At 32.7% G+C, this 13,028-nt stretch overlaps 1 protein-coding gene and 1 pseudogene across 1 annotated transcript in view; one reads left to right on the forward strand and one right to left on the reverse strand.

Annotated features, from left to right (window-relative positions):
• Positions 1-13,028, forward strand: part of LOC134260218 (uncharacterized) — a 56,989-nt gene that overhangs the window by 2,665 nt on the left and 41,296 nt on the right. Inside the window, exons 3-7 of the mRNA XM_062742802.1 lie at positions 1,939-1,996; positions 2,617-2,685; positions 2,931-3,070; positions 4,694-4,901; positions 10,865-10,954. Coding sequence (XP_062598786.1) covers positions 1,939-1,996; positions 2,617-2,685; positions 2,931-3,070; positions 4,694-4,901; positions 10,865-10,954 — 565 coding nt within the window. The remainder of the gene's footprint in view (positions 1-1,938; positions 1,997-2,616; positions 2,686-2,930; positions 3,071-4,693; positions 4,902-10,864; positions 10,955-13,028) is intronic.
• LOC134260215 (uncharacterized) lies at positions 5,012-9,189 on the reverse strand (annotated as a pseudogene).

Consider the following 13,028-nt stretch of genomic DNA (forward strand, 5'->3'; position numbering starts at 1 on the left):
GATGCATCTTGGGTAGAAGGTGTGTCGCACACAAAAAGTAGGTCGCTCTGACCTTTAATTAAGTTATAGCCAAATATGGAAAAATCCTTTCCGGCCCATAACTAGAAAACCATAAGACCTACAATCATCAAACTTGGCCAGTTTATGCATCTTAGGTAGAAGGTGTGTCGCGACCTATTTCAAGGTCACTGTGACCTTTAATTTAAGTGGATTTTAAAAAAAAAAATGTGTCTTTTTACTATTCCTTTACACATCCCAAATAATGTAAGAGTATTGCACTGTTCTTATTAAAAAAGTGTTAAATCAAGAAAATACTTATTTTTTTTAAGCATATACTTGACAGCAATCTAAAACAAATATAATGTATGTTAGAGAAATCCCATGTCTCCCATGAGTGTAATTATCAAGCACTGGTCAAGAAGAATTTTGATAACAGAAAATTGCATGTCAAATTAGAGAGAAATTAATGGGTTTTGAGTGCGAGGAGCTATTGACAGAGCATTGGCGTTATCTATATCCCATGAGAATTGGGCAAATGGGTAAGCCTGTTTGATTAAAAATAGCTCTTGTTGACTAGCTTAAGTTTTGAAATGAATTTGATGAAAAGTAATTAAAACTAATTTGATATTGCATAATAGACTAATCTGATATTATGTAATATTATTAATTTAAAAACTAATTTTATGGGGTGGGGTTGAATCAGCATGTCCATATGAATTACATACTAAAATCTGTCGGACATTTAATCTCAACCAAAAAAAAAAAAATCTGAGAGTATTTTATATGTTTAAAAAAAAAATTATAGTGCAGACCCATTCATCTCTTGGTAGTAATGAGTAGACAAGCATCCAGTTAAAGATTAATTAATGAGTTCAATGTAGGAAGGGTAGCTATCTCAGTCGCTCTGATTAAGCAGCCCTTTGGGGATTAGACAGAAGAACTGCTGGTCAGTTTATAACATATGTCATTTGATGGCCAGCCTTTTTTTTCAAAATTAATTTGGTATAGATTAAGTTGTTAAGACTAATTTGATGATGGGCATTTGACAAGGTCTAACACAACCAGCACAGAAATCTATCAGTGATGTAATATTTATTATAATTGATGCCTACATCACAGGGGATGGATAAATGACAAATCATCGAAATCTTAGAATCAAGGTTGATGTGATTTTCTTGCACCTAAACTGTTCAAGAAAATTGTAATTTTTTTGACGGGCGTATCATGCTGTGGCGCGGCACTTTATTTGCTTTATGTTATTATTTATTTATTTATTTGCGCAAAGGACATTGGGTAGTAAAGGAATTCTGAGCATGTTTCACAGAGAAATTTGCCTGACGTATGTACAGATTTCTTTCCGAATTCCCTCTGTTCTTACACGTTAGTCTATTGAGCTCCTTTCGCGAGTGTCACTTCACGATGCTCGCTGCGCTCGCTATTTTGATATCATTTACAGAGTTAAGTGGGGAACACATTTTATATTTGCCAGTGTTTGAAATAATTGTGCACACAATTGCCCAAGATGCATGTATTGATGCCTGTTTGGACATGTTGAAATCACAAATTTGATAAATAACTTTCATATCAATAAATAGTATCAGTAGCAAAGTTTAAGAAGCCAAGAATAAGAATTTGTTATTCTTCCGATTTGGGATCAAAGTTATGGTAACTTGTTTCCAGTCACAAAATTGTTAAAAACAAATTTATTTCTCAAGCTAGTTGCTAGATCTTTGGCAGGGCTGACAACTTTTACTATGCATCAGCCCTGCACTTTTGGCTCCTTTTACAGTGAGTTGGAAACACATTTAATAAATGTATATCTTATTCTGTTATGACAGCAACACATACAATTAACAATGACCCAGTGATGATATAAAGAGGGTGTATTTTGTATTTAATTTATGAATTACAAATAGTAAATAAAAAAGTCTTTTCCAGATCTGATAATACTTATAAAAAATGGATTCACAGTGACAAAGAAAAAGACAAAATATTGGTGAGCATTATTTTTCATGTTTTTAATTTATTTACATGTTTTGTTTGGGTTTTTTTTTATTATAGTTTAAGCATGCTTTTGTTTAGTAAAAAGAGGCTTTTAATTCATCTCTACACACAAAGTATACAATATTATTTTTAAATAAAATGAAGGTGTTAAATTCCAGTGTTAATTTTTTATTTGAAAGAATTTTTTTTCCATTAAATTCTTGGTTCCTAAGAAAAATGAAAACACTGTGTTATCCTTTAAATTTGCAAAAGACTTGATGATTTATATATCATCAAGTTTAATTTATTTTTTTTAATCCATTCTTGAATTCATCCTTGAATCCAGCTCTGACTTTTTGTACCCACTCTGCCAAGAAACTTTCATTCCTCCAAAAATAAATACAGTGTAGTATGGTAGGTTGTTCATGAAGAGCAATACTTTCATCGTTATCAATATTTTTAGCAGGTGCTTGAGAGGAGAAATTGGTATCTGTAATATAAATATTAAATAATCACCATATTCAAAAATCTTAAATGAAATAACAAAGACTAATAAATAATTCTTTAGAGTGATAACATAAAAAAAATAGGTTTACAACTGATTGAGGATCTAATGATTTTTTTTTTTACCAGGGAGATGAACTTCGAGAAGTGGCAGGGTCTGTATTTGTAGATGGGTCACTGGAATTCTGCTCCCCAGAGGTAAGACACAGCTGGGGGAAAATCAATTTTAACACTGTGATACATATTATTAGCTATAGAAAAGAGAAGATTAATGTGAAATTTCAAATTAATTTTAATTCTCATTTGTTGTTTTATCCACTTTTAAGTGTAAAATCTCAGTGATGGATGTTTACTTGGTTTTACTGCCTGTTATGACATATTAATAAATCTGATGTGAGTTAAGTGTAAACTTTCAGTGATGCTTGTTTTACTCAATTTTACAGCTGGGTATGACAACCCTTTCAGAAGTGGATGCTATTCTTTTGTCCAATCATAATACAATGTTGGCATTACCATATATAACAGAATATTCAGGATTCAAAGGAACGATTTATTGTACAGAACCCACTCTACAAATAGGAAGGTAGTATTGAGTCATTTCTTATTAGATACATGTGGTATTAATGTTTTCTGTTATCAGAAAAGGTATTGATGGGTTATAAGAATAAGCCAGTTAATGTTTAGGTGTTGATCAAAATCAACAAAACGATAGTTGTATAATGATAATTATTCAAACTATGTTGTTTGAATCATCAATAAGACTACCGTGTAAAATGTATGAAATAACAGCTAGTTAAAAATGGATAAAAGAAATATGTAATTATACACCTTTATTTTTACAAAAATTCATTTTCAAAATTTTCATGGAAGCACAAAAAATGTTCCATAGTTAAATAATTGTAAATAGGAATTTTGATTAGTCTGTCGAATCTCTATAGAAAAACTATTAAATCAAACTGAATTGAAAATGAAAAGTGTAAAATACTAATAGTTTTTATACGCCCGTCTTAAGACCGGACGTATTATGTTATAGGCTTCATGTCCGTCCGTCCGTCCGTCTGTCCGTCTGTCCATTCCTGTCCGGCTCATAACTTGAATACTATTAGGCCTAGGATTATCAAACTTTGTCAACTCATACTTCTTGGGTAGACTGTGTGTCGCGCACAAAAAGTAGGTCGCTCTGACCTTTAATAAAGATGCTATAGCCAAATATGGAAAAATCCTGTCCGGCTCATAACTAGAAAACTATTAGACCTAGAGCTTTCAAACTTGGCAAAAGTATACATCTAAAGTAGAAGGTGTGTCGCGGCCTATTTCAAGGTCACTGTGACCTATAATTAAAATGAATTTTTTAAAAAATACTATGTCTATTAAATTCTAAATTTCATAATCCTAAAAAATGTAAAAATATTGTTGTATCCTAGCTTTTTAAAAAACGTTAAATTAAGTAAAAACTTATTTTTTCATTATATACTTTACAGCAATCTGTAACAAATGTTTATGCTTTGAGAGGAATTCAGTTTGTCCCATGGGCTTAATTATCAAGCACTGGTCAAGAAGAATTTTGATAGCAGAAATTTGCATGTCAAATTAGAGAGAAATTAATGAGTTTATTGTCAGGAGCTAAGAGCATCTCTAGATCTGGTTTATCTTAATCTAGTTATCTTAATTTATCTCTTGGGAGTTGGGTAAAAAGAAATGGCCTCATAGTTGTGTTAATTAAGAGTTCTTGATAGCTAATCCAGATAAAGATCTTTCAATTGGTGTTATTAATTAAAACAAATTGATGTTTTAGTGTATGCATGATAATGCCATGATTAAAACTAAATTAGTATTGTACAATATGATTAAAACTAATTATACATGTGTTAATTGAAAAAAAAACATTATATTTCAAATTTTACATATTTGCGACAAATTGCAGTCATGTCTCACTAGTATTATTTGTTATAATCAATCCCTACACTGTAAGTCTCTTAGAGATGTATAATAAGAAATGGAAAATAGATAATTGAAATCTGTGTCAATCTGTTAATCAAGGCTACCTGATTTTCTTGCATCCTAACCAATTTATGATTATTGAACAATATTTGACGGGCGTATCATGCTGTGGCGGGGCACTTTATTCAATGTGGGAAATCAAGATTGTGTGCTGTGTTTTGCAAATCATACACTCTAACAGGCTTTTCTTTACACCTATTTTCAGGCAGTATATGGAGGAACTGGTCACCTATGTAGAAAGGAATCCCCAAAATAAGAAGTGTTCAAAGTGGAAATCTGAGGGAATTCTGTCCTCTCTCCCCGCCCCTCTCAGGGAGGCAATACGACCCACAGCATGGCGGGAGTGCTACACCAGACACGATATACAGACCTGTCTGTCCAAAGTACAGATTGTGGGGTACAATGAGAAAAGGGTGAGTCACTCAATGTTACACCAGACATAATGTACAGACCTGTCTGTCAACGGTACAGACAGTGGGGTACAATGAAAAAAGGGTAAGTCACTCAATAAATACAAATACAAATACAAATACTTTATTGGCACAAACACAATTACAATAATTGGCAAAGGCCCACTGAACATCATTAAATGTTTACATATTTTTCAAAAATTGTCAAGTAATTGACTTCTAAGTTCAAAACAGTCTCTGATAAATTTAACAGTAACTTTCAAGACTTTTTGTATATTATTAAGGTCTTCCGTCTTCACGGAAGACCTTATAGTTATTGCTCTGTTTCTTATTATTATTAAGGTCTTCCGTCTTCACGGAAGACCTTATAGTTATTGTACTGTTTCTTATTATTATTATTATTATTATTATTTTTCTGACACGATTTCTCGACAACGACTGGATAGAATTAAATGAAATGTTCAGGAAAGATGTGTTTTAAGATACTCTTGAAAGTTCCAAGACAATTTTTGGAAATTCCTCTGTGGTGCCAAGTTTTGGACCATTTTCCTGATTTTAAAACGACATTTTGTCCACAATTAAACTCAAAAACGGTAAAAGATATCAATGTGAAACTTTCAGAGTTTATAGATGATGATCAATACTTTCCAGGACGCAACTTTTCGTTCGTCGTCAGTACTTCCTGTCGCTACCGGAAGCCAATTAAAAAAGTCCAAATTTTCAACTTTCTTTGTTTTTCAATATTTTTCATTTATTTTTGGAATATTAATAAAGACACTTCTGTTGATGCTTACTATATTAATTGTTTTAATATTGGTTAATCTGAACTCTAGATATTAATATTTGAAAATCTGAAGCGAGCCCAAGATGGCGGCTGTCTCTGTCAACTCCGCCATTTCGCGAATAGGGGTTTATGGGGGCAGCTGAGCGTTTGATTAAACCATTCTGACATAAGGATACATGAAATGTGAAAAACTACGTGGACTTTCACGTAGTAGTACGTTGCAATTCAGTGTCAATCTTAAAACTAAATTTCCGTTTCACTGCTTTAGTGTAACTGGGTTGGGTACGATATGTTATGTGTACAATGTGTTAAATATACTTTCTTAAAGTTGAAATAAAGTAAAGGCGATAAGAACGTTTTATTTTTTTTAATTTCATTGAAGCTAAAAACCTATTTAATAGATCAGTCCAAAGAAAAGGCCAAATATTTACTCGTGGCGTTTGGCGCAAAATTATGAAAAGTGCCCCGCCTTTTCTGATTCGTAGACAGGTGTACTGTTGCAAAAGTATACACAAGTATATGTAGAGCAGTACTCCCAGTGGCTTAATGGTTTGCGCGTTGTGGGTAAAAGAGAAAAAAGCCCATTCACATTGGCGACCTGGATTCAATCCTCCTTGTGACCAAAATTTTGAATCACTTTTCAGTTCGATTTTACAAGGTTTTTTTTTTTCGTGAAGCGGACGGAAGACCTCTCGTTGCTCGCAACGAGATCGTTTCTAGTTATTATTATTATTTTTCTGACACGATTTCTCGACAACTACTGGATAGAATTACATGAAATTTTCAGGAAAGATGTGTTGTAAGATACTCTTGAAAGTTCCAAGACAGTTTTTGGAAATTCCTCTCTGGTGCCAAGTTCTGGACCATTTTCCTGATTTTAAAATGACATTTTGTCCACAATTAAACTCAAAAACGGTAAAAGATATCAATGTGAAACTTTCAGAGTTTATAGATGATGATCAATACTTTCCAGGACGCAACTTTTCGTTCGTCGTCAGAACTTCCTGTCGCCACCGGAAGCCAAATCAAAAAGTCCAAATTTTCAACTTTTTTTGTTTTTCAATATTTTTCATTTATTTTTGGAATATTAATAGAGACACTTCTATTGATGCTTACCATATAAGTTGTTTTAATATTGGTTAATCTGAACTATAGATATTAATATTTGAAAATCTGAAGCGGACCCAAGATGGCGACTGTCTCTGTCACCTCCGCCATTTCGCAAGTAGGTGTTTATGGAGGCAGCTGAGCGTTTGACTAAATGATATATGAAAAGTAAAAAATCAACGTGGACTTTCTCCAATTAGTACGCTGCAATTTCGTGACAATTATAAAACTTAATTTCCGTTTTACTGCTTTAGTGTAATTGGGCTAGAAATGTGTGTGCAATGTGTTAAATTTACTTTCTTAACGTCGAAATAAAATAAAGGCGATAAGAAGTTGTTTAAATTAATATTTAATATCATTGAAGCTATTACACCTATTTGATAGATCAGTCCAAAAGATAAGCAAGAATGTTTACTCATGGTGTTTGTCGCCAGATTATGAATAGTGGCCCGCCTTTTATGATTCTTAGACAGGTGTACTGTTGCAGGTGTACTGTATACATAACTATATTTAGAGCAGTATTCAGAATTTATTCGTTTTTCACAAACGTAACCACTGTGTTTCCCATGCACACTTGAGTCATATTAAAATAATACAAAAGACAGAAATAAGAAAACCTTTTTTTTAAATAAGATCGTCTAATGGAGTTTATATTAACATTCTTTTCTCAAAGATATTTAAAGTTGAACATTGAACATAAATGAAATCTGATTCCTTGACCGTCGAAGGGCGAGACATGTCTTTCATCGAACCTTTTCTACCTTTCGATGAAGGTGTAGAGAATCGGGTAAGTTCACTTACGGGATAAACTGGTAATTAATAAAAAGTTTAAAATGATTACCATTTCACTTCTTTTGTGTTACTTACCTATATAAGATATAGAATATGTACAATCTGTTGAATATATTTTCTAAACCTCAAAATTTAGGCTTAAAGAACGTTCCTTTTTCATTATTCTATTGAAACTATCACCCCTATTTAATGAAACATTCCAAAGAAAAGGCGCGCAGATTAACTTGTGGCGCTTGGCGCGAAATTATAAATCGTGGCCGTCTTTCGTGATTCTTCGACAGGTGTATTGTTGAAGAAGTATATTCAAGGACATTTAGAGCAGTGGACTCAAACGCATAATTTAAGCGTGTTGGGAATAAAGAGGAAAAAGCGCGTTGGATTTTCACGCTGGCGACCTGGGTTCAATCCCCTTTGTGACCAAATTTTTTTTATCACTTTTTCAGCTCGATTTTAGGTTCTTTTCCTGAAACGGACGGAAGACCTCTCGTTGCTCGCAACGAGTTCGTTTCTAGTTGTTTACATATAATTGTAACATATATTTCTCATTGCTAAAATTATTATTTTTCTTTGTTATGTTATAAATATTACTAAAGAATGTGTTTCTTAGCTTAGAGTAAGAATTACATTGAAAAAGAAAATGTATTTCATCCTCAATCACACCAGTATTACAAACATTACAATATTTTTCATTTCTTGATGTGGAAATATATCTACCACTTTCTATTGCAAGTTTATGTGCGCTTAGTCTAATTCTACTAAGAGAGGATCTCTCAGATCTTTTTTTGAGTAAATCAACATAAGGACTTCTTTTTCCTGAGTATACTTTCTTGAAGAAATCAAGTTTTTCTGAACCAAAGATTTTTGACGTTTGCTCCTGAGTGCACTGATCAATGATTCTTTGTTTAATGTTTGGTAAAAGGTGTTGGATGGAACCTGTATATTTTGTAATGTTTGAGAATCCAAGATTATCTAGAATAGAAAATAATTTCTTAGTCCAAGAATTACAGTTACTTGTGGATTGGTAAAGTTTAAAGGCCAAAGAATCAGAAGTTTTCAGGTGATTCCAATATTTGATACTAGAGAGGGAAATTTTGGACCAAAGTGGTAGTCTTTTAAGTTCCGCTAAACAACCAGCATTGGATGTTTTGCAGTGCACTCCAAGGATGTCTTTAATAAATTTTAAGTGAAAATTTTCAATATTTGAAATATCTTTGGATGAGAGATCCACTCCCCATATTTCACAACAATAGAGAAGAACTGGAAGTACAATAGCATCAAAGAGTTTTTCTAAAAGTTTACATGGGTTATCAAATCCAATAATTCTTTTCATTTTAAAACATGCTTTTCTAGCCTTTTCAATAAGCACAGCTGTTGCTAAATTAAACTTCCTATTACATTTCATCATAATACCTAAATAACAGTATCTTGGTACAATTTGTATTGCATTACCATTAAAACTAAATTCATTTCCTTGAGGCTTGCTATTTGAGTTAAATATCATAACTTTAGATTTATCTACATTAACTTGAAGTTTCTAATTTGAGCAATAGTTACTGAGAATATCAAGACTGGTTTGTAAACCGCTTTTGCTTTCTGAGAATATTACAATATCATCAGCATATAACAGGCAATTTACATGAATTTTGTTTACTTGCACAGGATCACATTTTCCATTTTTTAAGTCATGGACAATACCATCAATAAAAACATTAAAAAGTGTGGGACTTAAGACATCCCCTTGTTTGACACCACATTCAGAATTGAATACATCACTTAATCCATCAGAAAATTTGATTCTACTCATTGTATTACTATACATGGAAAATAAAATATTGAACATTTTTTGGGAAATATTATATTCAAGAAGTTTATAGAATAAACCTAATCTCCATACAGTGTCAAATGCCTTTCTAAGATCAATAAAAGCAGCATAGACCTTTTTGTTTTTGTAGTGATCAATTATTGTTTTTATTGAGAACAAATGGTCTGATGTTCTACAGTTTTCCTTGAAACCAATTTGATTTTCACTTATCAGTGATGTAGAGTTTACAAATTCAAGTAGCCTAGTATGGATTATTCTGTTGAAAAGTTTTCCTAGATTTGAAGTAATTGATATACCTTGGTAGTTGTTAGGATCAAGCATATTACCCGACTTATACAGTAATACTAAATAGCTCTCATTCCAACTTTTTGGGAATACACCAGAATTAAGTATAAAGTTAAATAATTTTTCAAGAGGTTTCAGCATTACAGATCCCCCACTTTTTAACAGTTCATTTGATATCATATCCATGGAAGAACTCTTTCCATTTTTCAGGGATTTAAGGGTACTTCTTATTTCAGTGATAGTAAAATCTGGTTCAAGGAAATGGTTATGATGTAGTTTTTCTTTCAAGACATGAAATTTATCTATTATACTTTTATGAAAATTATTGTGATTGTTGTCAGCTTTGTTGAGTTTTTTAAAAAACTGATAAAATTCCTCAGGGTGAACATCATGAGATGAAATTTGTCCAGTATTGATTTTATCTAATTTATTGAGTAATTTCCAGAATGACTTTGGATTTTTATTAATATTGTTGTTAATGTCATTACATATTGTGTTTCTCCACAATGATCTAAAAATAGATCGGGGAAATTCCAAATTGATACAAATAGGTTTGGTAAGCTATTACACCTGCTACCTACTTTTACTCATGTAAACATAACATTCGGTGAATATATAATTTGGGGTGGGGTGGTAAGTGGGGTGGTAAGTGGGGGTGCCAGGACACCCCTCCCTCTGATACCTTTTCTAAACAAACAACTTACAAGTCATTTTTACTGTTTAAGCTGTCAGTTATCACTGATAATCCTACTTCCTTTCAAAATCTATCACAGAAAAGAGCCTGACATTTTTTTTTTTCATTCCTGGCAACTTAAGTAGATTTTAAACATTTTAAATTAATACAACAGGTGAGGTTTATTTACATTGTAACTCTGCTTCTCTTTTTGTAATTGGTTAGGACTTCAAGAAATGCCAACAAGTAATGAGTTGTATCATTTAATCATTGAATCATATAATAAAACAATTTTTTCAGTCAATACAATGATTTAGCCACCTTCAAAGTACAATATTCACCTCGCCCTCTTGGCTCAGTGAATATTGTACTCCCCAGGTGGCTAAATCATTGTATTAATCTCAAAAAACAGCAATAATTGTATAATATTTCTTAAAAGCCAGATTAAATAGTTCAAAATTCAGGTCAGTGATAAAATTTGTAAGTGGTGTTTTTTTTTGCAGAACATATTTGGAGCTTTGACTATCACAGCCTGTAGTTCTGGGTACAGCATTGGCAGTTGTAACTGGACAATCAAGTCTCCGTACCAAAAGGTAAATCTAGTCCCCATACCAAAAGGTAAATCAAGTCTCCGTACCAAAAGGTAAATCTAGTCCCCATATCCCCATACCAAAAGGTGAATCAAGTCTCCGTACCAAAAGGTAAATCTAGTCTCCATACCAAAAGGTGAATCAAGTCTCCGTACCAAAAGGTAAATCTAGTCCCCATACCAAAAGGTAAATCAAGTCTCCGTACCAAAAGGTAAATCTAGTCCCCATACCAAAAGGTAAATCAAGTCTCCGTACCAAAAGGTAAATCTAGTCCCCATACCAAAAGGTAAATCAAGTCTCCGTACCAAAAGGTAAATCTAGTCCCCATACCAAAAGGTGAATCAAGTCTCCGTACCAAAAGGTAAATCAAGTCCCCATACCAAAAGGTGAATTGTAGCATTTCATGTTGTAATTGAACAACTCTGTGTAACCATTGGTTACCAAAACCTTACTTATCAGAACATAAATAAACTACAGTCAAACTTGTCTTAGCGGCCACCCGTAATCAACGGCCACTCGCGGTCAGCGGCCACTTTCAGTTCCCCCCGACGACTTTTACTATATATTTTAACTGGAATAAATGGCCACCTGTGTAACGCGGCCAGCGGCCACTCAAATCATCACCCACAGTCTTATGGACTCTGAAATAAGCGGCCATTTCGTCACTTGTTGCAATTCTATCGCGTCTTTTTAACACATTTGCTTGGGTAATTATATGCTCGATGGTCAATTTGACCTATTAAAGCAATTAAACAAATTACTTGTAGATACTCTGAACTTTGTGTTAATGAAAAAATTTAAGATGAAAGTTTAAAAGAATTGAATTACAATAAATATTTTTCCAGAGCTAAAGAAATTCAATCTTAAAGCTAATATTTCTACTAGATTTTGTACTTTTCGATATTAATTCATCATTACCTTGAATGTTTTCTGAGAGTATGTGACCTAATACAGGGCTATCGATATTTTCACACCTTTTAAATTTTGATTCCATGTAGAAACCCTAATTGCTACTCTTGTGAAAACAAAGTGCATGATTATCTCGTGAATTTCACTATCGAAAGACGATCGATAGGGATTAGTTACGCTCTAGTGCACAGGACACCTGAGCTGTAGAATGGTTTTCAACTGCGTAAATACACCTTTGTGGTCAACTGGTTAATCTTATTTGTGTTTCTATCTATATTACATAGAAATTCTGACAGCTTTATATAAAACAAAAACCAGACTTTAAAAACTCCAGCAAGTAAGGTAATTGCCGATTTATTGAATTGGGGGGGGGGGTTACACTGCTGAACATTACTTGAACTTACTTAAATAAATTTCTAGACATTTTTATTTAAATGTGTGTTATTTTTTTTTAAATAAAAAAGAGATTATAGTAAAGCACATGTTTTTCTTCAAATGCTTATTAAAAGAGTTTACTTAATATCTCAATGTAAAAAATCATGCATGATGTTTAACTGATATGTAGGAACAGAAACATGCACAAATCAAGTAACAATTTGGAATTATTTAATTCTTTTTTTTTAGCATGAATTAATATATATACACCTAAAAAACATTTACCTATTTAATTTTCTGATTAATTAATTTAAGTGTAGTGCTTAATGTTGATTATTTATTGACCGACTCGCTATTTCGAGGGCAAACTGGAATAAGAGGCCACCTGTCTTAAGTGGCCAGTTTCCAGACTTCCCAAAGGTGGCCTCTTAAAACAGGTTTGACTGTATATGAATTGCCAAACAAAAGGAAAGCCTAAAGCATTGAGAGTGAATTAACTACATACAGGCAAACTTCAGTATCTCAAACTTTATCTCAAATTCGATGGATTTGTCATACCCGGTACTTATTTGGGAGTTGTTGCAAATTATATTTTGATGTATTTTACCCTTTATATTTGGTATCTTTTGATTGCTCAGATTTTTTACAGTCCCATTGCATTTGAGATAACTGTGTTTGACTGTTTTTAACAGAAAGTGGCTTGTCAGCATTGTCAAGTGTTCACAAAAAGCTAGCATTACATACTAGTATATCAAATTTTTGAAACATATGCAGTATATGTACATGTACATTT

The sequence above is a fragment of the Saccostrea cucullata genome, unplaced genomic scaffold (assembly GCF_032062105.1).
Source record: "Saccostrea cucullata isolate Sc308-1 unplaced genomic scaffold, CSIRO_AGI_Scuc_v1 ctg915, whole genome shotgun sequence".
Lineage (NCBI taxonomy): Eukaryota > Metazoa > Mollusca > Bivalvia > Ostreida > Ostreidae > Saccostrea > Saccostrea cuccullata.